Raw genomic sequence first — 25,751 nt, forward strand, 5'->3', positions numbered from 1 at the left:
CGACACTGTACAAATATTTTCAATCATTACTCGATAGGAGAATAAACTTCTACACCAATGTATTTCACAAAGAATATATTTCTGCTGTTATTCAAGTGTTTCATGTTCGTAACGTTGTATCATTGTAATATTCTTCATCAAAAAAATACTTTTTAAGTTGTTAGGATAATACATCCCATCTTATTAAGTAGCTTTTGTTTTTTATAACAAGCGGATATTTCAGATACATGAAAGAGTTACTTAATTTATGTATTGTCGGCAGTAACTGTAGCATATCACTCGAAAATATGAAATCTATATCAGCAGGAGAAAAGCTATCGTTTAGAATGTATTTTCATTGAAATGATTCAATTGACTTATTAATAGTCACGTTTTTACAGACTCCACTCGCTAAATCATATCACTATACTAGTATTAGTTGGTGAACGGTATGGTTATTCGCGATGTATAATCATAACATCTTTTGACCTTAACAATGCCCGTAATATAAATTCCGTCTCTGAAATGTACAAAGTTATTACTCAAATGTTCATACATGTTCGGATACACATTTTGTGTATATAGAATGACCCTTTCATACCGCCTTAAAACAATCGGTCCGACACAATGCTCAAGCTCAAGATTTCTGTTGTACCGATGGTCGCAAGTCGGGGTGCCGTTTTCCTAATTTCCTATACTAAGTGAAAACTATCATTACGAGCAGATGAAGGCATGCTTGGCGAACAATGCGGTACTTCGAACAATGACGGATCCGTATAAATCGGCTCGCTGGGATCGAAAACGTTCCTTCGATTAGTGGATAAGCCTGCCGTCCTCTCGAGTGTACTGAAAAGAAAAATTATTTTAAGAAATATCCCACCAAACACGGTCACTTAACAATAATATAACTGTTATCATATCATGTTATTCCATTGTTATAGTGTGCTTGGTGGGATGGATCTCGATTTATGTGAAGAATGGAAATATTGTAATCGCTTACTTGGACCGAAATTGCTTGTGAAGGCCTCCCGATAAAAAGGAAAAATTGTTTTGAACCGGCGTACTACTGCAAGACCCGCGATAATTGTTACTTTGACGAGTCGATTTGTCCAGTATCCGGTTCTTGCGAATTACGGAATACACGTACTTCCTGCAAAGACCGATAAGACCATTTAATGCAAATTAACGTGGATTCGCGTATATGTTCAAGTACGATTGTGACTATAATTTACCTGTAAACAAATATGGATAAAACGACAACAGATGACAATAGTATGACAAGACCGACAACGGCGGTTACGAGTCCGTAGTACTCATTCGGGGCGATACAAAGTGTCTCGATTGGCTTCGTTTGTTTCTCAACAATGTTGTCTTCTAACATGTCCATCCTGGAGTCAAAGACCTGGGAAAGTATTTCAACATTATAATTTGTTTTGCTACGTAAACGTAAGAATTTAGGAATGAGCGTGAATATCGGTGTACATGAGTACGTAGTCTCATTACCTCGATCATCTCTCTCACTTGTTCCTCTTCGAGTTCTTCCTGCATCGACTCGTCGTTTTCCATGGTATCGTTACCAAGACTCGGAAAACTAGTCGAGCTTGCAATCGTTTCATTTCCTAGATACAGAGTCTCGTTATTCACGTCTCTTCGTTTCCTGCCAAACGAAGGCTCGCTTCTTCCGGCACTGCTCGAACAATAAGCCGGTTGACATCCGTCTCTGCAAGTCTTAACAGTCGCCTCGAAAACTAAGAAATTCGACTCGGGTATCTTGAAAGCATTGAACCGAGCCTCCAGGCTGTCTCCATTTCGAAGCCGATCGAGACCAGGGAAGACGTAATTATCAACCGGGCAGCTGAAAAATAGAATTTTATCGATAACCTTCTGGCCTTGCATTGAGTTTAACATCCCCTTAAGGTTGCTATTTGGAATCGTATTTTCTATGTAAATCAGATCTTACCCGTATCTGTCGATCAGCTGTACGCTTCTTCCCGAGTACGGATCCCTCGCTATGACATTAGTGGCGAAAATATCAGTAGGGTAGTTGTACCTGGAATATCAATATCCATAATTTTTTAACTGCATCCCCTTCGGTATTCTATCAGGAAACTCGGTAGAGTTTCACGGCAAATACATTTAAGTGTCTGCGCGAACGGCGCCGAGTACTTAACGCCAAAATTCGGCACGTGTCGATTTTTAATATCCCGATTGATAACGATATGAGTATATTACCCATCTTGTGCTTCTAGTCGGAATGTTAGTGGATCTCCTACTGCGATGGTCGTGGTGGGCCTTCCTTGATAAAGAATCATTAATCTCACCCGCGAACTCAAGGTATTCTCTGCTGGGAGATATTCAATAGGTATCGGCGATCCGGACCTGCTGATATTTTGTAACAATAGTTAACAATAATTAAGTCGAATAATAGAAGATACGGGAGTTAGCTTTTCTACGAAGATTGATCTTCCTCATACCCTGCACCGATGTAGCTGGAAGTGACAACCGCTTCTCCTGGGCCACGAAATAGACACGTTAAGTTGAATCGCTTGTCTCTTCCGGTTTGCACGTAATCCGAGAATTGTACCACTACAATGTTCGTCATTGTGTCTCCGTACTGGAAATCAGAAAATAGTATGTACATCTTAACCAGACCTTATCGTAGTTGCAATGGTGCACGATATGAAATGAAAAATTATGCAGAGAAATATACCGATGTACGCAACGTCCTGATACGGCTCTTACATATATATCATGTTAAAAATATTATAATTATATAAAATATCTATGTATATATATTTGTAACATAGGGTGTTGGTGGGTGGAATCGGGCTGCCTCGGTACGGACTGAAGGTTGTAACAAGTGTTCCGTGAATTCGCGACAGTCATCAGGAAAGCTATCTTCCAGAATGGGTAATATTTAAAGGGCATGCGGAAATAATTCAAAAGATATAGGTACCCGTTGCGTGCCGCATTCGGGATATCCTTGAGCCCCGCTAATTCGGAGGACGTTTACGGTCCCGCCGTTTCCGCGGAAGAAGCAGCGATCGTAATACCCGTAAGTGTATATCCTGCCAATAAACCCTTCCGGTGTCCTCAGGGTAAACTCCATGCCGTCCTCGCTGCAAACCTGGCTCACTGAAAGGTCGTTAAAATTCATGTCAATTCCGCAGGTTGACTTTCCGCGATCCGAATCTCCTACCACACACATTTGTACTACCCAGGGATAAACTCCAGAATCGTTATAATGAAGTTATAAAGAAAAACAATATTTTCGACAACTACTTAAGGTGGAACACGTCGGTATTAATGATTTCTCTGAATACCTACCTTGCCGATGTTCGTTTTTATATACTAGTACCGTGTCGAATTACATTCGGTATAGTACTTAATAATAAATGATATGGAAGTCGAGGTTAAAGAAATATGCAACACCAACCGTCCAGACACTCTCCATCGGGTCCTTGTCTGCCATTATTGCGCTCGTAGAAGTCGTAATCCGAGGTGGAGTCGTAATATACGGGATTTCCCATGTCCATGTCTCTAGAGTCTCGGTCGCTTAGTTCGCAGTTGTCCCGCTCGGCGCCGAACGGCGCTGCGTACGGCCTGAAATTGAACGACCGGCAGACGAAGTCTCTGGCGTCGGCGCATTCCCTCTCACAGTTAACCAATGTAGATGCCGTCGTGTATCGCCGGATAAACGGTTTACGGACTCTCGTCCGCTGTCCGACCTGGCGGAAATTCTCCTGCTCGTCGCAACGGGATAAAAGAGGCGGCCTGCCGATTATGGGACCGCCATTAAGGCCGGAGGGCCGAGAATGGTAAACCCCTTCCTCGCCGACGTATCCACCCCCGACGATCCCGTCCCCGTATCCGCTGTCGTACGGCCCTAAAGGGCGAGCAGACCCGTAAGGCCCGTTTCCGTAGTAAGGACGATTCTTGTAATCTTTCACCCCGTGCACGTCGTCGTCGTAACCGCTGGGGTAGGGCCCGTGGCCACTTGCAGCATATCTGGAATGATGGTAAAAAGTCAAGGAAGGTCTAGTCTAGTGATAGGGAACATTCGGACCTCTGATAGGATATTTTTAAATGAAATGTGGTGTATTAATGTCTTTCAGGATTTTCGAAATGTATGCACTGAGGAATATCTTATTAGCAGAGGACGAGAGGATAAGAACTTACCGGTCATGGGGAACATATGGACTTCTGATAGGATATCGATCACCAGGTGGGGGGCGATCCAAGGGTGGCCGGCTACCTCCTGGGGATACGGGGTAACGATCCGGGTGGTCATCCGAGACAGGATAACGATCCAGAGCCGTTGGATAACGATCCCCACCAGGTGGGTAACGATCCCCACCAGGTGGATAACGATCCCCACTGGTGGGATAACGATCTACACCTGTTGGATAACGATCCGATCCCGAGGGATAACGATTCCCAGGACCAGAGGGATAATGGCCTCCTCCGCTTGGATATCTGCTCGATCCTGGATATCCTCCATATGGATGTCTATGCACCACCGGATACTGACTCGGGCCGGATGGGTAACGATCGTCCGGTATCGGGTAATGATTTCCATCCGGATACCTATCGTCTGGATATCGGTCGTATGGATATGGATAACGGTCGGGATAACGATCGGAGTAACCCACGCCTTTACTTCCCGCGTACCCTTTCTCGTAATCGTCTCCGTATCCTTAAACATTCAGGGTCCGATAAGATATTGCGATGCACTTAATTGCGGTTTAATTAAATATTGATACGAGCTGAATTATTATTAACGGAATTAATGGAATATGTCTCACCGGGTCTTCCCAATGATGGCCGGCCGAAATTCGTGTCCTGTCCCAAAGGATCCGGTCGATATCCTGGACTGTCTCGATCACTTTCTAGATATTGATCTGAAATACAATAACCACGGAAAATTAAGGTGATATGAAAGTGGCATTTTTTTTTTTTTTAATGAAAAATTTTGAAAGTGTCGATTAACAAATTTTTTTAACACTCGATTTGGAGAAAAGTTTCATAAACGAGACTCACTTAAGCATCATCTTAACGGCGATCGTTTCACCCTCTATGTGCGAAATGGATGTGACGTTTACGGAGAGGAGACGTCGTTAAATCTACTTAACTAATTGCAGTACTTAATTCCGTCGCGGGACTTACGCATCAGGTTCTCGTAGTAGTCATAATCGGCGTCGTAAATTATTCGGTGGCCATCTCGCTGATTGAAGCGACTCAGACGGCAAGTCTGAAAGTGGTCCGAGTAAACTGCACTTCTGCATTGGAAACTCGTCTGTCTGAGACATTCGTCGAGACATTCGCTGAGACTCCTCCCGGTGATCTCCGAGTGAAATTCCCCGCTCAGTCGCGAGTTCCGGAAACGCTGGAAAGCCGTATCCGGTCGACGAGGTTCCCCGAAGACGTGGGGTGATACCGTGTTATCGGGATATTCCGATCCTCGTGCTAGGGGTGGATCTGCGTTTCGTTAGTGAGCACTGACAATTGACAAGGGGTAGTTATAAACACTGAGAAAAGCAAAATGTTGCCTTGGGCAGCTGAGTAGAAAAAGGCATTCGTCACAAATCGCTCTTCTCAGGGTAATGGACTTTGTACAATTTTGAATTTTTTTTTTCTTGCGTTTTTGCAATAATTGGGACCCTTACGGTTGTCAAGACACAGGAGGTCGTAGAAATGGTGACTCGGGCTAGTGCTGATTCCTATGTCGTCCTTTTGCGATACCGAATCCTCCTCCGAAATGACGCATTGTCGCGTCTGCTCGTCGAATTCCACGCTTCTGCAATAGTACTTTTCCGCCCTCAGACAAAGAGACTGGCACTCTTCTAACGTGAGGTTCGTGTAAATGTCCACTTCAAAGGGACCGCGGAGACGCTTGTTCTCCTCTTTAACGAAAACGGTAAGACCGTCGCAACGTCGCTGGGCTGTTTAATTACGAGGAGGCGTAATGCAATTTGATTAGAAGAACAATTCATGTATTAATTGTAGAGGGAAAAAATTTATTATCGCCCTGTCGTACCATTCAGGCAGGTGTTCTCGATGTAGTCGGAGTTGGGGTTGTCCTCCAACAATTCCGGATGAGTTCTTCTCGTAAATCTACTCAAGGTGCAACTTCTTAAGGCCGCGTCGTAAGAAGCTGACCGACACACGAAACTGAATTCGTTCAGGCATCTTCGAAGAGAAAATATTTCCGATAAGGTGTTAGGAAGTCTCAATTTTTATATACCTTTATATACCCGTTCTGACACATAGAATGACCCTTTCATATCACCTTAATGCATGACATGCTTAAAAATTACTGATTTATGAAATCAAATTCTGATTTTATCCACTACAAGTGTAATTGAGGTAATTACCGATCCTCGCATTCGGTCCTATTGGCTGCGCTGATTTCCTTGATATCTGTTATCGGCAGTTTCAATTTCTTCCGAGGATGCCTCTCGAACACGTATCGACGATTCGGGCACTCTCTTTCTATCCGATTTGCTTGAACAAGAAATAATAACAAAAACCCATAAGGATATATTTGATGGTGACTGATTTGATATTGATATAGTAATGACGAAGAGGTCGACTTAAAACGAGCCAGCGTTCTCTTGCAACAGTTGGTGAAAATATTTTCCATATTTTTATAGCTCTAAAATAAATTATACTCACATGTTAGGCACACTTCTGTGAAATGTATGCTGTTAGGGACGAGCATAAGATTTCCGATGCCTTCTGGCTGAGCTTGTTCTCTCGTTAGATAACAAGTACTCTCCTCGTATTCGGCAGCGCCGCTGAAAGACGCTATTTTGCTACCTGGTTGAAAATCAAAACTAGTACACGGTCGTACTAGATTGTTGGTCGCGGTTCTGTCCCGCAAGCAAAGTTCCTGGCATTTTTCCAAAACCCTAAACGGTGGAGCCGAGTCGCGTACCTGTTAAAAAAGAGAAAATATTTCGTTTACGAGCCCGGATAAGAACGACCAGGAACGTAATTCCTTAAAATTGAACCATTTTTATGACGCTATTTGAAAAATGTCTTATTAGAGTTCATGAAACCGAGGTTACCACTTCATCATCGAATCCTTGGAGCTGATGATCCGGAAGTCTTTCATAAACAACCCGGCCGGATCCTCCATTACACGTTGTCTGAGCTGAACGATCAAATTTGCATTTGTTATTAAATAATATACCCTCGCGTAATACCCATCAAACGGTGAGGACGAAAATGAAAATGATTTATTAAAATCTTCTATAAAGATTTTTATTTTTTCTTCGACAAACTTACCGTTCGCCAACATCTTGAGAATTGTGAGAACAGTGATAGCTTCAACCATGCTGAACATGTTACCAGTACTTTTCATTTTGTTCAGCTCTAAGTGCGGCAATCAAGCTGTCATGTTACTTGAATGGCTAATCTGAAAGCACAATTGTTCCGTGAAAATCGTGGAAAGACGTGAAAAGCGAGGAGAGACCGTGAAAGATCAGAAAAAATCGCGTAATATGGGCGGATATAAAATCACTCCATGAAATATGAACGACTCCGTTATAATATCGCGTTCGCGTACGTTATATTCGATAGTGATCTAGTGTCCCTGTTTAGTTTCAGAGCTTAACATTCGGCGAACAATGGTGCGATTCTCGGAGCTATTTGTGTGTCGCTATCTAGATGTACCGCTTCCTTTTCATTTTTCAATATTTCGTAATGTACACGTGGAGTACAGGGAGCAACAGGTACGAGTCTCGTGGGCGGTCAATTCCGGGGGAAATAATTACACGAAGTGGGAGACGTCGGTCGATTTTCACTTAAATGTTTCGTAATTAATAACACCGCGAACTTGTTACCAGTATTTCGTATGTATGTACGCTGAGGGAAGGAAAAATATCATACTGCAATAACGCCCTATAATCAAATAAAGTACTGCCGTGTTCCTAAATTTTCTTGTACATCGAACTACGTGAATATTCGTGTCGTAAATTGCGCCTGTGCACATACACGTAGAAAAAGAGGGGCGAGGTATTGTTACACGTTACGTCGCTCTCGTGTGAACGCAAACCGTAAACGCTTGTCCCAGGAAATAGTCTGAATGCCCGCAAAAACCATTATAAAGCGTGCTTTCCCCCGTACCGTAAAGCTCTGCTTTTTCCGTTTTAATCCATTCAAACTTATCTTCACGCATCCAATTTATTAATCGATAGCGATCTTAATTATCCACTGCCGCCGTATTTCCTAGTAAAGTGTCATTACCCAGGCAGAAAGCCAGCGGAAGATGGACCACGAAAAATTCAATCGGTTCGGCCAAACGTGCTGAAAGTGGTACGAAGCCGGTGCAATTAAAATGTGGGGCAATATTATCAGTCGTGGGAAATTATTTTTGTGGATGCATAGATCTAAACTAACTCACTCTTCGGTTTCTATCGGGTCGTCATAGAGCGAAGCGACAAAATAAATTCCCAATAAAAATGTGAGGCAAGTGCAAAAGTCGCAAATCGATCCTTATCAGTCGTGCGAAATTATTTTAGCGGATGCATAGATCAAAACTGACTCACTCTTCGGTTTCTATCAAGTCGCCGATGAGCCAAGCGACAAAATAAATTCCCAATAAAAATGTGAGGCAAATGCAAAAGTAGCAAATCGATCCTTATCAGTCGTGCGAAATTATTTTAGCGGATGCATAGACCGAAACTAACTCACTCTTCGGTTTCTATCAAGTCGCCGATGAGCGAAGCGACAAAATAAATTCCCAATAAAAATGTGAGGCAAGTGCAAAAGTAGCAAATCGATCCTTATCAATCGTGCGAAATTATTTTAGCGGATGCATAGATCGAAACTGACTCACTCTTCGGTTTCTATCAAGTCGTCGGTGAGCAAAGCGACAAAATAAGGCCGAATAAACCCGATAGAGGTGCGTGTGAAAACCGGGCGGCGTGAAAACGCTCCACGCAACGGATGGCGTTAAAGGAGGAGGCCCGTCCAACACGCGGGGCACCTGTAATCAGACTGGCAGGTAAAATCGGGCCGTGGCTGAAAATAACCCGGTCCGCAGGGGAACGAGAATCGAGGATCGGGAATCGAGGATCGGTCCCATGGGGGGCGACGGGCACCCGCAACGTTCACGGGGGGCATCGCGAGGGTAACGCATGGGGGGTCCGCCCCACGTCGGAGTTCTGGCCTTGCGCACCGCCGGAAGCTCTCTTATTGTCTCGGACTTCCGGAGGGCATCCGGGAAAACGCATAGCCGCTCTTCGGCACCCGATGACGTCGCTCTCTGTCACGGCGGAATCACGGATTAGAGACTCCGCTGGTATGCTGGGGTCAGCGAGGACATTGTCGTCCCGTCCGATCGATTTTAAACTCGATTCGACACCTCATCTTCGCTCGGTTTTTACATTTCAAGCCCTTCGGCACTTCCGATTAGACCCCCAGGTGTTTCGCGTCGTTGCGTTAAGGTGGTAAAAAAAGGGTAATTCCATTGGATTCGCGACTAAATGATTGCGGATTTTCTCGATAGGTCCTTATCATTTAAAATCCCCAATCACTTAGCTGCCAACCCCATAGACCCGCCACGTATACTTGGGAGAAATGGAATGTCCCCGATTCCACAAGAGTAGTAACTGGAATAGCAATCTAATTAGAGTCCGGAAGATTACTTTCACGCCTACAGATGGGCCCAGCCCTTTTGCGGAACTCACGGCCCGTTTGGTTACCGGAGAAAAATTGTTAGGGGGGTGGCTCTTCTCTGTCGAATTATTCCGACGCCCACTCGCACCTCTTCATATGTGCGATGACGATGTTGGTACTAGGAATGGAACTAGTAAAACAATGGCTAACGACCGAGGGTAAACGAATCGTGAAAGCCAATCAACGCTGAAGTACACCCCTGATATTCGGCACTTTTTATTTTATGTCGGGGCAATCTGTTTTTTTTGGGTTACAAGTTAAATATCCAACGCGGGACGTGTCCATCTCGTTGCGAGTTTCATCGAAACCGTGTATGAATGTTCTTGAAAAAAGAAAATTCCGCCCACCTCATTTCACCCTTTGCAACACTTTTCATGTACAAACGTTCATGAAAAGAGATTCACCCTTTGCAACACTTTTCATGTACAAACGTTCATGAAAAGAGGTACATCTCGTTTCACCCTTTGCAAGAGTTTCATAAAAAGCATGTATAAACGTTGACGAAGGGAGGTCCATCTTTGCCCGGGCCCTGGAGTGACATCGGGGTAACATTGGGGTGACATTAGGGTGCCATTAGGAAAAGGGGCCGGAGTGCGTTCGATCCCGGGCACGCGGAGCACTGCAGTGAAATGATGTACGCATTGGCGGCTAGTAGGCGGCGGCCGGCGGCGTTTTACAGCGGTAGGCGGCTTAGGGCACAGGGACGGTAAACACCGAGTGCGGCCCGTACAAGCTTCGGCGTCAAACGGCCGCAACTGCAGAAACGGCGCCTCGTGCTCCTCCGTACAAAAAGCCCTGCCCCCGGGAGGAGATGCTCAGTTCTCGCGAGCGACCTCCGACCCGGACCTCTCCAGGACCTCTCTAGGACCTCTCCAGGACCTCGAGATATCCTTCCGCGATTTCCTCGGCATTTCGTTCGCGATTTTTACCTTTCTTCTTAAAGAGCGAATCGGCGCGCACGCCGACGCTGCGCGTCCTGCGCACGTAAGTATGGACGTCGGGGCGGGACTCCGGATTTTTTTCTTTTTCTACCGGTTGAGGAATAATTATTATTCACGTTTATTACGTCGTTTATGTTACGTTGGTCGAGGCTGAATTCATTCATTTTGAGAATAAGGGGTCTTTGAGGCGAGGAGACACTAGAGGGTCTCGTGGGATTTTTTAGGAATTTACTATGAAAAGAGAACTGGGAGGAAAGGAAAAGATATTCGCTGCATCTGTTTTGTTAAATTACGCCGAATGAGATTTCTAATTGTTAGAGTGGTGGAACGGTGATAATTAGACACTTTGTGCTCTCGCCGAAGAAAGACCGCGGCCAGAGGCTTCATTCGGGAGAAGAAAGAGTGAAGGGAATTTTTTATGTTATTTTCGTTCGTTTGCTGTGAGTTACGACTGTTAAAATTAATATATGGACAAAAGGTAGCTGTTTTGGTTGTTACGTTATTTTTATTAAATTGTATCAAGTGTGCATCTTTATATTTTCAATCGTTAGGTTCTACAGTAAAGTGAAACGTGGATGCCTCTGGACGATTTTTGTAATAAAAGTGATTCATTAAATTTGCATATTTTCGAGGACGAAGTTGTGGAAATGGCGCGTCCCGGAAACGCGGTGATAGCTCGATCGAGCGAACCTGATATCACCTAAAATATCTACAACAATGGAAAAAACTCGATAGCTTCTGGTCACATAGATGTTTTAAATATTGACTAGGTGTCAGAAAACGAGACATTCCTTTTGTGCTTAACGTAATTAATAAAAGAACGTTCATTCGCGTCCTACATCCAATTCAAGATGGCGTCTTCGATCGTTCTTAGCGAAGTCTTGACTAACGTACGAAACAAGGCGTGGTCTCGCCAATTCGACCAAGAAAAACGCTGCTTTCCGAACCTGTAAAGATCGGCAAATTACTTAAAAATATATTTGCTTCTAAATTGCACTTTGGTTTTAATGATTCGTATATGATTGTAAAATGACACTTTTAAGGGCAAGAGCAAAAAAATCCATCCAGTTTTACAGAATATAAACCTAACAGGAAGTCTACTATAGGAGATAAATACTTATTCTAGATTACAATTCGAGGGAGTATTCACTCGGGAAATCATGGATTTTAATGCTCGATATCATGTGGAAATGATTTTGAAATCACAAGAGAAATGTTTGAAAATTATCGAAACGGAGACGGAAATCGCTTTCATTGATTTCCGAGTGAATATCCCTTCGTTAGAATTTTATTTGCAACAATTAGTACATGTCGATGAAGTGGCACATTTAAGGATATCTTCGTCATGCATTCTCCATTCTTCCAGGATACCATGCGTTTGGAAATCGCAATTGTTCTAGCAATCCTGGGGCTCCTCGTAGTGGAAGGAGCGAAATCTCGTAATTCAGATTACTCTAAGCACCGTACAAAGCCGAGGGAAATTCGGGGCTTTAAACCAAACATCTTGTCAACGGCATACGGCTTTGGGAAACGAGAAAGCTCCTATGAGCTTTCGAAAAACGACAAACTCGAGAGAATCCTTCTTTCCCTGCTCCAGCAACTCCCGCAAAGGTCGGTACGCCACATTTCTGAAAATCTCTGGAAAGAAGAATAATCCCTACTACCATAGAATATTTTTTTCGCTAAATATCTCAAGCGACAGATTTTACAAAGATGTCTCCCGGATTTCGTTCGATGACGCCTAAAGTATTTCTTGAAAATCTCAAAGACACATTTAATTGTGGCACATTTAATTGTATGAATTCCGAAACAAGAAAATGAGCAGTCTCCTCTTCCAGGAACTTCCACCGAGGCTAATGATCGTTCCAAAATATGTACCAGGCATTACACGCATTTTCTTTTTTCTGAGAAAATGACATCGGGCAAGGTCGTCAGAATTTCCCAGAATTTGGGCCCTCGGAATTATAATTTCCTCAGAAGATGTCTCCTGAAGATGCAGTCCCTGCGACGAAATCACCGTTGACCGTATTTGTATATTATATTATTAATTTATTAATTTATGTTTCCTCTTGTGTGCCTATTTTATTTATATATAAACGTAACGATAAACATTCCAATGACACAAATGTGAATATTTCGTTTAGAATGTAAGAAGGCGAGCAAAAGGAAGTATTAACGATTGTTTAGAGCTGACAAGGACAATATTAATGATTATTAATAATTAATAGCACTTCGTTATTAATAATTAGTAATCATTTAGAAAGTATTAACGCTCACGCACGAATGCGCATTCCCCGGATTAATAGGATGCATTATAATTAATTAGAGTGCTTTTATTAATGAGTTGCGGTTTAGGCCGATCAATGTTCCTATTTGAGAAACTCTCCGACATTAGACATTCTGTTCCTTCTAAGTTAGAAAATAATCTCCTCGAGAGTCCTTAGGAAGCGAAGTAATTGTTTCGGCGAAATGGCGAAAATGTTTCCTCCGTTGCATTTCCTCTATTCTAATTATATGCAGATTTAATTGTAATAGCTAAATGACGACTGTTATGTAGTAACGAATGTATGTATTATATTGTGTATCCCACGCAACATGTATTGTTTAGCGACGGCATTTTCAACTTTATATCATTTTGATACGCTTATTTTTCTTATTGAACGTTATTCTAGAGTCCCATTATGTTAATTAAAAATTCAAAGCTCCGATCAAATCCGCCTTCGTTTCATCGCTTCAATTGGATCCCTATGAAAGTGTTCCGCTCGTTTTACTTTCACTGTCAGAATTACTATGGCATCCTTTCTAAGAATTTCAATCTGCATTAAAGCTTTATGAATCGATCGTCCTTCGCAATTCAAATCGGCATGACGCAAGAAGAACTTTCCTGCACTTTGGTGCATAAAAAAACATAAAGCGACATCTTCAAAGGTGTCACAAACTATGACGTCAGGGTTGGGTAAATAAAACGCCCTAGATAATTTACGTAGTTTCTTTACAGTAAATTACTAGATATTTTACTTAATAAATTTCATATTTGCAATTTATTATTTCCTTTGGTTAGATCCTATCGAACTTAGCGATGTGCGATGCGATACGATAGCCCTGTATCGATATTTCTGTTACGGTCCGTATCGATACGAGATATCGATATTTTTCGAAAATTGGCACATCTCTATATCGATCCAATAAATGGCAGCGCTGGACTGTAAGCAAACCGAAGAAAGACATTGTAAAATCATAACGGAAATTCTCAGGTGAGAAAACAAAAAATACGCGTTCCTGTTGCACGACAGTTTCCAACGGTAGCCAATAATCTACAGTTTCAGCAATGCAAGAGGAATGCTGCATTCTGATTGGCACCTGCCTTGAGGCATTGACCAATGGCGTCGCTCCAAGAGCCGCTCGAGAGACTGTGAGTTCCCGTCTACCTTGCTCGGTAATCCGTGGAGGTGATTCTGGCAAACGAGAGAAAACCGTTTGAAAGTGATTTGCGTAGTAGAAGTATCAGGTACGAGTTCATTCCGAGTATTTTCACGCGAATTTCAGTTAAAATATTGATTATTGTCACACGTCTCGACGGATAGGAACGCTCGACATATTTGGACAGGATGTTTCAGACGAAGAAAGACGTCGACCGACACGTACAAGAGATATTCCGGAAATTGAAGACCGAGAACGAGGTAGGGTTAGATTCGTAGAGAAGGCCGACATACCAACGGCCACCCGGCAGCTTGTTCGCTTCTGGCCGATTAATCCTTCCTATGATTATACTTTTATCGTGCAACTTTTTCTATTATCACCACTTGGCATTGCCGACGGTGGTGCGATACACGTCGCGTCTATTCTTAGAATTTGACTTAATACGAGTCAGTTAGGCACATTATTTTCCCCGGCTATGTACGATTCTACATGCGGATTTCGTCCGTGATGCTTTTTCCACGGCGAATCAATACACAACATGTGATGAAACATTAAGGGATCACCTATCACCGATTTTCAATATCGATCATTCCATTACTTTCAAATTCATGCCTACGTCGAGCCATTTGCAAATTTTGTTCGAGTTATTATATATGTATACTCAATCATTACGTATCTATATCGAGCTCAAAACACGAGGCGTTTGATGTTCGTACAGATAAATAAAGATCTCTTTGGCAAGGAAACAAGATAGATGCTCTTCAACGACTTTTTGTGTCCGATGCCAATTTGAAATATAGTAACTTCCTTTTTTTAATAATTACAATATAATAGTTTTCCATGGTTAGATAAATCGATGTGACACGAGATAATCAAGAATTATTTTAGCTAAATTATTTTCCTTAATTTCAGAGGAATCTCCGTTGTTACAACATTGCTAAATTATATTATCAAGTACGAGATTATGCAGCAGCCAAGAAATATGTATCTAGTTATTTAGAGATTCGAGAGGAATCTGCTGGAGCACACAAACTTCTTGGTCAGATTCATGAAGGTCTCGGAGACAAGGAGGCTGCTTTAGCGGAATATAAAACCTCTCTTTCACTTGATAGAGCTCAGAACGATCTTGTTTTGAAAGGTGGGCATAACATAAAAAGTCCTCCGTATATGCAAACAACTAGTTTACCTATTATTAAATTCATGTATTGATAAATGGTTTTAGTATGTGAGCTATTAGCCGACATGGATATAGGACTAGACATAAAAAGTGGCAAATACTGGTTGGAAAGAGCCGAACGACAATTTGCACACCATCCTGTTGTTTTTCAACTAAAGGAGAAATTACTCACTGTGGATAGTTCCAATGGCAGTAGTGAAGACTTAGAAGCTTTAATAAGATGTGGGTTTAATTAATTTATCCTATACTTAGTCTCATCTATGTCGACAATACTAAACCGTTTAACAAAATTCCAGCTGAATTATCTGCAAGGCCAAGAAATGTCGATCTGCATGTAAAATTACTCAACCACTATATCGATAAGAAAAGATTAGACGAAGCATACAAGCATGCTGCTCAAGTTGAATCAACACTTTTACACAGGAATAGTTTAATATGGTATCAAACTCTCTGCGAACTGCTGCCAAAATGCAAAAGCAGTAAGCAATCCGACTGGTTATTTTGGGTATTATGTGTTTCGGCATTTGAAAGATATGCTGCACTTTCTCTAAAAGAACAAGGTGACGGGCCAAAGAAAACCATACCCGAAGCTGCACAAGCCATCTTTAGGTATAGACATCCCTTTGGCAAATTACATTAAATTTTAAATTCAAGAAATTTCATATCAAAAGTATTTATGTTATCACTTTGATGGATATCCTTTAGAAAATTAAATTAGTAATATTTTATAATATACAACTTTTATGTACAATTTCAGTTTCGATCAAATTCTGGTGGAAGCGAAACATCAAAACTTAACGCAGAATGTTGCTTTCATCGACTGTATGTTCACACATATGTGGGGTCAAGTACATTTACATCTAGCGTGCTTGCTTTTGAGGAAGGCAAAGCGTGAGCAAGGCTCATGGGCTGAAACAGGACGGCTTTGTGCACCATTGTTACTTAGTGCACTTCACACGAATCCAGTGGATCTGACAGCTTCCTGGGTATCACATTTAAATGATCGTTGCAAGGTACAGATAAGGTTGTGGTATAAAGAAGGATCCTACCGATGCAGCCAAGCAGGTATATTCCTCGTAGTGATACTAAAATACGTTTTATTTTATGAATTCTGTATAATATGACACATCGTTCTTAAAATCTCTTAGGTCATATCCTGTATGATTACGGAAAGGACGATGGAAAAGCACTTTATGATAAAATTGATAAATTCTGCACCGGTGCATGGAAAGAACGTATTTATCAGGTAATTAAAAAGTACATATTAAATACTCATCATTATAAGTTATTAGTAAGTAGTGTTTTTTAAAATCCATCCGTTTTTCAGAGAATATTTATAAGCAATCTACAACAGAAAATGATGGGGACTTCTTATTTTGTCACTGCTTTACCATTGAATCATCCTACTAGACTTTGCTCTCATTATGATCTTATGCACTACGATGAAGGTGAGTCAAAGATTTTTTCATGTATGTCATAACGTTCAGATGTACATCTTGAAATTTCATAACATTATATTTAAAGGTCTTGTCTATCTCTATTAAATATTTATATATTTGTATATCAGTTGCCGAAGAGGTGTACCCGTCGTCACTGCACCATCAAGTATGGCTTGGCATTGCGAGTCGAATTTACCATTCACCTTCGCATACAACTTCTGCTAAAAACAACGGGCCCTATCCCAACCGTCATTCCCATGTTTTTCCCAACTTGCAATTATCTGCATACAATCTTAGTCAAGCTGCTGCAGACACTTTAAGCCAGCTTGATATTGATGCATTTCTAAATGCTACGGGTTAGTAAATTAAATTGCTTATTTACTCATGTTAATTAGCTGTCGTAATACGATGCTTTTGGATTGATATTAAAAAAAGTTATTGGGGTATTTACATGAAATTTGTGTTTCCGTACAGTTTTGTGCAGTTCCGTAATCGTTGAAGAGCAACAACGTAGTGGCTATTTGAATCCACATAGATTATCTACTTTGCCAGCTGATATTTCTAAAGTATTGTGCACTCATATGCAAGAAAAATGGTGGGTTTTATATATTTTTATCTGTTGTAAATCCAAGGACAATAAAGCTAATTATTATTTATTTATATAGGTGGTCAGCAGCGTACAAGATGTACTGCAATTACAACAGTGATGACCAAGATATCGGTGAAATGAGACAAATTATTCAGCAAGGCTTAGAATCCGTTCGCTGTATTGGCAATCATGGATTGCATGCAAATATTTTGGTTCATCTGGCTCGAATGTTTCACCACAGGGTTAGTATACGTAATAAATAAAGTACACTTATTATTTCTAAAATGCAAGGTCACTTTTTATTAGGCACAGTGACAAGTACTAATAAAAAGATTAAACTTACCTTTTTATGTATCATAGGTCAAAGTTTTAAAGGAGAAAGATAAAGAACACCGTGACATTCCAGCGTTAGAAGCTCGGTCTGAATTATATTGGACCGCAGCGGTCCCTCTTCTTGAAAGACTGCAAAACAATCAGATTATTCGAACAACGGGCTCAAAATTATTCGATTATCAAGGGTTAGTTATTTACAATTCTATGCATGTGTAGATTATATGTACTATATTGCATTATTTTTTGTACGATAATTATGTACTTTTTCGGGTACTATCATTTATTTTGAACGTGATAATTTTCTTATTCAGAAAGGAAATGAACAGCGTGGAATTAACTAATGCCTTGGAAGAGGGTAGATTATTATTGGCTCAAAGGCATCTAAGAGAGAAACAATACGAGCTGGCGATAGATGTCTTACAAAACTTGAAGTGCCCGGATGCCTCTTTTCAACAAGGACAAGTAAGTTTTTCTTATAATGAGCTTGCAATAAAAGTATAATTTCAATCTTTTCCATTTAACTAAATCAATTTGGAGAAGAGTTTTATACATTTTTTAACGTTTTTTAAACTATATTGAATTTGCAGATTTACAAGATTTTAGCCGACGAATTGATCAGCTCCGTACCTAAAGAGAATTTAACATCCGAATTGAGGTCTCAACACGTTATCATGTTATCAAAAGCACGAGATTGCTTCTACTTGACATTGGACCGTTTACGCAGCCCAGGAACAGATCCAAAGCATCCGTTAAACTCTGACCTATGCGAACATATTTCAACTATCGAAAGCGAATTGAAAAGAATCGATCCAGATGTGTGGCAGGATGACAGTAAGTATTCATAGGCGGGATAAAAAAATGACGTTACTCGTCCATTACATTTTTTTTTTTATTTAATATCTTAACAAAAAAAGATAATTAAAATAAGTGATCACGTAAATTGTGATATAATCTATCGCGTAAATTGAGGGAACGACGATTAACAAAACGTATAATATTCTTTTTGCAGTGAACAGAAACGAATGTGAGGGTGTCTCGGAGGACAGTTTCTCTTCTGCTCACAGTGGTGGTGAAAAGCCACACACAAATATTGGTTTAAGTAGTACAGGGCACATATTAAATACACCACAAAGGAACATGCATCGTGCCCCGAAGCAATCCAGTACACCATGCAAGCCACAAAATCAGGAAATCCTAGAGTTGTCTCGTCACCGTACGGTATGTAGTAATTTCTTTGTCACAAGTACCAGTTAAAGATAGCAAGATTAAGGTTTCAATTCACATCTAGGAAGCAAGGCCGAGTCCGGAAAGGTTGGACGCGCAGATTCGACAATTGATTCACTCCAGAGAGAGCGCAATCCAGTCCATCGTGGAGCAAAACAAGATCATCCTGGAAAATCACAAAGTCGTGATGGAGTCCTTAGAAGAAGTTAAGAAGAAGGTGAACGAGTTGTGCTTAGAAACGCAGAAACTGCGCTCGCAGTCGACCGTAAACCCACCATCGGAAAGAGACATATACGTGTACCCTGAGGAAGAGTACAGCGAGTTGAACTACGACAGCACCTCGGCCCAGGCATTGGGGCCATCTTCCTTCCGAGGTGGGATATTCCCGACATCCCAGAGGCATCCAACCTACTCCCAGTTGATGTATCCACCTACTCTGCAAGGGTATTACCAAGGAAACTTGCCATTCAACGATCCAAGTGCTCAACACATGCAGCCGTTGTACCCAACGAGCGTTTACGCGATGCCTCCGCTCTATCCACGTCCCACGGTTGATCAGACCATCCCACCGCTGCACAAAATGGCAGACGGAGTTTTGCAGCAGGGATTATTCGCTCAGAGGGTGTCGAGTCAATTGACCGATCTCGTGCCTCCACCACAACCGACGCCGAGTCAGCCAAACCCGTCCCAGATGCAGAAACTCGAGGTGGCGAGGAACGAGATCATCATCAAGAACACTCCGGTCAACAAAGTTCCTCCAGTGAATGTCGTTATCACGGCGTCGGACACGCTGCCGACCACAGCGCCGGCGGAACAACCGACGCTTAGCGTCACTATACCACCTCAGTACAGATTAGGTACTATCGCGACACCAAGTGCTGCTGTAAGCACCACATCGGCGACTTCTGGCGTTATTTCCAGCACAACGGCCACCGCAACACCCGCCAAAGCTGCCCACATGTACCAGATTTCGATGCCTTCTCAAGCCACCATTCCAACAACGGTGAACCTGCCGCCCTTGTCGATTACTCTGACCACGGTGACGTCTTCGCCTTCGGTCTCGGTTACGAGAGACGATGGCAGGCTCAATGCCAGTTCCCGGTCCACGGGGTCGGCGAATGCGTCCAACGAGTGGAGTGGCGAGGTAGAACCCGACCCTATGCCGCACTTCGTCCCACTTATTCCCCTTCCGGCGGAAGTCGATGTCACCACTGGGGAGGAAGATGAAACCGTCTTGTATCAGGGCAGGGGGAAGCTCTACCGCTTCGTCAACAAGGAGTGGAAGGAACGTGGAATTGGCATCGTCAAGCTCCTACGCAACTCCGAGGGCAAGGTCCGCCTGCTTATGCGCAGAGATCAGGTCTTGAAGATCTGCGCGAATCACCTGATCACTCCCGACATGGAGCTGACGAGCATGTCCTCGAACAAGGCCTGGATATGGGCGGCCAACGACTTCGCCGATGAGAAGATGCAGCTGGAGAAGCTGTGCTTGAAGTTTAAGACGGAGGAGGATGCGAAGCAGTTCAAGGAGAGCTTTGAGGAGGCAAAGGCGTCCTTGCCTCCGCCGTCTGGCTCCGCAAAAGCTGGGAGCAAGGAGGAGACTAAAACCAACGTCGTTGCGACTACGGTTAGTATCGTTCCGGAAACCACTGTTTCAGAGACGAAGGCTGAGGACACTGGTCCGGTTGTTCTGGGCGGCTTTTCGTTCTCCTCGAAGCCGATCCTTCAGCCGCAGAAGTCGGTGGAGGCGAAACCTGTGCAGCAACCTGAGGACGCGGCGAAGGCCAGTCCCTTTTCCAAGTTCTCATTCGTCAGGGCGGATAATGGGAAGACTGAAGTGCCAACGGGGACTGGTGCCTCCGGATTGGCCACGACTTTGCAGCCCACTGGGTTCTCCGCTGTCAAGACAACCCCTGGTAGCTTCTCTTTCGTGAAGCAGAGCTCTGCTCTGCCTGCAGCTACGTCTACTCCGACGGTTCCTACGACCGTTGACGCCACCCAAGGGCCACAGGAACGGGGTACTTTCCAGAACACTCCTGTGCAGGCTTCGAGGACCCTGAGGAGGCCCCATGCTCCGGCTCCTGCTGATTTGATCTCCGTGCAAGCTTCGACGAAGAAGGATTTGGAGATGTCCGGAGATGCGAATCCTGCGAACGAGCCTATTGCTGGGACCGACAAGGAGTCTGTTTTGTTCGAAAACAACGCCCATCTTAGAATCCGAGACGCGTCCAAACAGTGGAAGAACAAAGGCAATGCGCTCACAAAGATTCTCCACAACTCGAGGACGGACAAGACCCGACTGCTCATATGCGGCCAAGTCGTTTCTAAGGTGTATTACGATAGGGTTGTTCAGCCGAACGTTAAGTTCAGCTACGTGAACAGCAACAAGCAAGCGGTGAGCTGGTCTCCTGGGGATGACCCCAAGGGACACACTTTTGCGCTCCATTTCGAGACTGCGGAGCTGGCGAAGATCTTCCTGAGGGTCCTGACCAGCAGTCAAGAGAAGATGAAAGCTGAACAACCTGGGGAAAATGTCTCCCTTGTTGCGAACGAGCCGATTGCTGGTACCGACAAGGAGTCTATTTTGTTCGAAGGAAACGCCCATCTTAGAATCCGAGACGCGCTCAAACAGTGGAAGAACAAAGGTAACGTGCTCACCAGGATTCTCTACAACTCGAAGACGGATAAGACCCAACTGCTCGTATGCGGCCAAGTCGTTCCTAATGTGTATTACGATCGGGTTGTTCAGCCGGACGTTAAGTTCAGCTACCTGAACAGTAACAAGCCAGCAGTGACCTGGTCTCCTGGGGATGATTCCAACGGACACACTTTTGCACTGCATTTCGAGACTGTGGATCTGGCGAAGACTTTCCTGAGGGTCCTGACCAGCAGTCAGGAGACGATGAAAGCTGGACAACCCGAGGAGAATGTCTCCCATGAGGCTTGGGAAGCGAAGAGCATGGGAACTCCCCAGGTGGTTGCGAAAGAGACCTCATCTGGGAAGAATCTGAAACCCTTGTCGGAGCTCTTCAAGTCTCCAGTGGGTTCCTGGGAGTGCAGCGCATGTTATACCAGAAATGATGCTGCGAAACAGGAATGCATCGCTTGCAATGGTCCTTCTCCGGAGGCTGCGAAACTTTCTACGGAGGCTGCAAAACTTCCTAGGGAGGTTGCAAAACCAGAGAAGTCTTCTCTGGCTCAAATGTTTAAACAACCTTCCGGATCCTGGGAATGCAAGAGTTGCTACATCTTCAACGACTCGTCCACTTCGGAGTGCATTGCTTGTGGTTCAGCTCGTAATCCTACGCAGACTGCGAAGTCGAAAACTGGGGTCTTCGATGCTCTGACTTCCACTTCGCAGTCGATACCTGCATTTTCTTTTGGCATTCCTCCAGATGCAGCCAAGGACGCTTCTCTGGGAGGCTTTACTTTTGGCATGCCTAAGTCTACTGATAATGCTGTTGGTGATACCGGAAAATCACCGAGCTTGACTTTTGGAAGCGCTGCTTTAAAGATCCCAGAACCAACAACAAAGTTCACCTTCGGTATCCAGAAAGAACCACCAGCGGAGAATCCATTCACCTTCGGGTCTCCTGGAAAGTCCTTTGACTTCCAGTTCCATTCCAAGTCTTTGGTCAAGTCTCCTGGAAGTGGAGATGTAACCGAGGAGGAGGTCGTCGAGAGCGAGGACGTATATTTCCCTCCGGTCATTCCACTTCCTGATAAAGTTGATGTCAAGACCGGAGAGGAGGACGAAGAGGTGCTTTATACTCACAGAGCGAAACTCTTCAGGTATGACTCAGGGAACAAGGAGTGGAAAGAACGAGGCATGGGAGATATTAAGCTGCTGAAGCACACCAAAACCGGGAAACTGCGGCTGGTTATGAGAAGGGAACAAGTCTTGAAGATATGCCTTAATCATGTCGTTACATCGGACCTAGAACTCACGTCAAAGGATGATAAGTCTTGGCTTTGGGCTGCTGGGGATTACAGTGAGGGTGAACTCGAATATGTGAAATTTGCCTGTCGGTTCAAGACTGCAAATGTTGCACAGGAATTTAAAAATGCTATCGATAATGCGAAGAAAGATTTGGACAAGTCTTCGGATGATCAAGACGTTGGATTTGAGAGTGCTGGTACTGCGACCTCGGATTCGCAAGATATTCAAATCGTGTACGAGGTCATGGTAACTTCTGAAGACAAGGCTGCTGCCTTGAAGCTTAAGCTTCCGGAGAACTTTTATGCCTACAAACAGAAACCAGATTGTCCTGGATGTCGAGGCTGCAGGGAGCCCGAAGTACCTTTGTTCGATGGTACCGATGCTGCAAAGGTATCGACTACTAAAGATCAAACAAAAAGTCTTACTTTGACCACCACGAGTCAGTCTTCACCTGGCGTCATTCCGTTTGGTGGAGCTTCGGCTCAACCAACATTCGGAACCAACAGCTGGGAATCGATTGGCAACAAAAGTGCTGGGTTTGTCTTCGGAGCATCGTTCACTCCATCCAGTACCAAGAGTACTTCAATGGCCATCTTTGGGGGAAATCTTGCGACCCCAACATTGGACAAGTCTGGCAACGAGCCCTCCAATGCTACAAAATTAATGTTCGGCGGGAATAGTGCCTCGACTTTGGATAATTTAAAAATCTGTAGCCCTTCCGAAGCCAGCTCAGAGACTCCTCGAATAGGCTCCTTGAACTTTAGTGGGACTATATTTGGTAACACACCATCGAGTATTACGCCTATATTTGGCGGCACAAAGACTACTTCGATTGATGAGACGAGCAAGCCTTTATTCTCTGGTACGCCAGCTTCAGGTGCAGAAAGCGCAAAGTTGACGTTTAGCAATCTGCAAAAGGCGGTTCAGCCAAGTTCAGCTGTTTTGAAACCTCCTAAGCTGGAAACAGCTAATGCCAATATTTTTGGGAACTTCCCTAAGACTGCTACGTCCCCTCCGACTAGCGAAGTAACAGTGATCGTAGAGTCAACTGAAAAAACTCCACCTTCGCTAAGTATCTCCTCTACAGAGACCCCAGTGTTTGGATCCAGTGCTCTGCGAACCAGTTCAAGTGCTTTACCTACGTTTGAATCCGAGGCTAATAAATCAATGTTGTTCGGCTCACTTCCACCGACCAGTCAAGTCTTTGGGACTACGACTGCGACGTTTGCTTCTAAACTCTCGTTCAGCAGCCTGTCGAACAGTGGTAAGACAACTACCAATGATGGAAATACAAATGTTGGTGGCAACAATTTCTTCGGACCTAAACCTGTGGATACAAGTGCCGTAAAAGGAGACATTGAAGCCTTTTTGCCCACCAAAGAAAATCTTACGTTTTCTTCATTTGCTCAAGCAGCACAGCAAACAGGATTTAAAGAAGGTAAGTGAATATTGTTATTTCTTATTATCTAATTTATATTTCTCATAATTGGATTTCGTGTTTTAAACGTGAAAACAATAGTTGCAGACACAAACTTCACGTTTGCCGGGGCTGGGTCTACAGTTTTTGGCTCTACGTCAGCTGCGAACAAGTTATCGGAGTTGAAAGAAACAAGGAAAGCTGAAAATAAATCCGAAGCGAAAGATGATGCAGAGGAAGATGGGTATTATAATGACGATGGCACGACAGAACACGATCCACACTTTGATCCCATTATACCTTTACCAGATGCAATCGAAGTAAGAACTGGGGAAGAGGATGAAGAAAAAGGTAAAGTTATTCAGCTTATTGTAAATAAATCTATCTCCTTTTTTCCAATTCTACGTTTTAATATAATAAAAAAATTGTGTCGAAACGAAAATACTTAGAAAAATTTCATTTGCCAATTTCAGTTTTCTGCGAGCGAGCGAAGCTGTACAGATACGACACAGCAACAAAAGAATGGAAAGAACGAGGAGTCGGAGAGATGAAGATTCTACACCATGCAGGCCGAGGCACCTACAGATTCCTGCTGCGCAGAGAACAAGTCTACAAAGTTGTGTGCAACATTCTGTTGACCGCAGACCTGGAGTTCCAGACATTGTCGACCTCCGATCGAGCCTGGTTATGGGGTGCCATGAATTATGCCGAAGAGGAGCCAATCCTTGAAAAGTTGGCCATAAAGTTCAAGACTCCGGAACAAGCTACGCATTTTAAAAACATAGTCGACAGTGCTCAACAAGAACTAAGGGAAAGGCAAAATGCCGGTTGAGATGTCACGTCTGAAAAGGAACTATTTATTTTCCATTCTAAAGCCATACCTTTCTCTTTATCTTTTCCTATCACCGTACTTACATTCTCTCGACATGGGACTGATTTAATTGGACCTATCTTATCTTCAAGACATCCACGGGATACTGCAGTGAGTGATAATAAGAGGCCAAAGTCAAGGAATCGTTTCCAGGGCATGCAAGAATGAAGTTTTGTGGTGGCGGAACTTCAATGAGAAGTAGTGTCTAAAGTTTCCGATGGACAAGTGATCGTAACGTTCGGCTGAGCTGACTTTGTTAAGGGTATTCGAAAAGTGAAAATAAAAAATTAAGCGTCACCCGAACTGTAGCTTGGTAGAAATAACCTGTATGCAGAAAAAAGCATGATGTGAACGGTGCTTGCAAACATTGGAAGGTTTAGGTCGAGTCTTCTCGACTGGATGTCATCTGGCGGGATGTGTACGTTTTACTTATCTATTAGCTGTACTCGTAATTTTACTAGTATCATCGCTGACAATGTTACGATAAAAATGTTTTCCTTTTCCTGATGCAATTGTTGGTTTCCTTTTTAATTAGAGAACGTCGGGGCTTGCGGAAACGGGTAATATTTATTCATCTATTAGGGATTCGGTGTGAAAGAATATATTACGACTTTTCTAGACTTCTACACCCAGGTGGTTTGTTTTCGTTAAGAGTGGAGGTTAAGAACCAGGTAAGAGAGATACAGAAAACCACGAAGGATCGCGAGAGAGTCTACGATGAGTCGCAAGGTGGAGTT

At 43.2% G+C, this 25,751-nt stretch overlaps 2 protein-coding genes across 2 annotated transcripts; one reads left to right on the forward strand and one right to left on the reverse strand.

The window, feature by feature from the left end:
• Positions 1-60: 60 nt before the first annotated feature.
• On the reverse strand, positions 61-7,345 carry LOC105696369. The gene is given in 18 exon segments (XM_023434443.1): positions 61-867; positions 965-1,129; positions 1,212-1,381; positions 1,483-1,834; positions 1,940-2,029; positions 2,212-2,361; positions 2,433-2,593; positions 2,936-3,114; positions 3,416-3,987; positions 4,159-4,675; positions 4,785-4,880; positions 5,146-5,457; positions 5,646-5,921; positions 6,017-6,168; positions 6,354-6,483; positions 6,655-6,916; positions 7,050-7,135; positions 7,270-7,345. Coding segments are annotated over 18 exon segments (3,942 nt in total). The 3' UTR covers positions 61-671.
• A 6,683-nt stretch (positions 7,346-14,028) lies between these two features.
• Positions 14,029-25,526, forward strand: LOC105696517 (E3 SUMO-protein ligase RanBP2). Its single transcript, XM_012419054.2, has 17 exons — positions 14,029-14,284; positions 14,937-15,162; positions 15,247-15,423; positions 15,498-15,810; positions 15,959-16,266; positions 16,350-16,447; positions 16,529-16,649; positions 16,769-16,996; positions 17,115-17,235; positions 17,306-17,471; positions 17,590-17,747; positions 17,874-18,024; positions 18,150-18,393; positions 18,572-18,780; positions 18,851-24,164; positions 24,246-24,494; positions 24,617-25,526. The coding sequence occupies exons 1-17, from the start codon at positions 14,213-14,215 to the stop codon at positions 24,973-24,975; spliced, it is 8,514 nt and encodes a 2,837-aa protein (XP_012274477.1). The 5' UTR covers positions 14,029-14,212; the 3' UTR covers positions 24,976-25,526.
• Positions 25,527-25,751: the final 225 nt, after the last annotated feature.

Source organism: Orussus abietinus, unplaced genomic scaffold, assembly GCF_000612105.2.
Source record: "Orussus abietinus isolate OABI.00-Male unplaced genomic scaffold, Oabi_2.0 scaffold15, whole genome shotgun sequence".
Lineage (NCBI taxonomy): Eukaryota > Metazoa > Arthropoda > Insecta > Hymenoptera > Orussidae > Orussus > Orussus abietinus.

Bases quoted from the DNA above. Each gene is read 5' to 3' on its own strand.
- LOC105696517 (XM_012419054.2), top strand. From the start codon at position 14,213: ATGTTTCAGACGAAGAAAGACGTCGACCGACACGTACAAGAGATATTC. The intron at 16,448-16,528 runs GTAATTAAAAAG...TCCGTTTTTCAG, and splicing joins GGAAAGAACGTATTTATCAG to AGAATATTTATAAGCAATCT. The intron at 18,781-18,850 runs GTATGTAGTAAT...ATTCACATCTAG, and splicing joins AGTTGTCTCGTCACCGTACG to GAAGCAAGGCCGAGTCCGGA.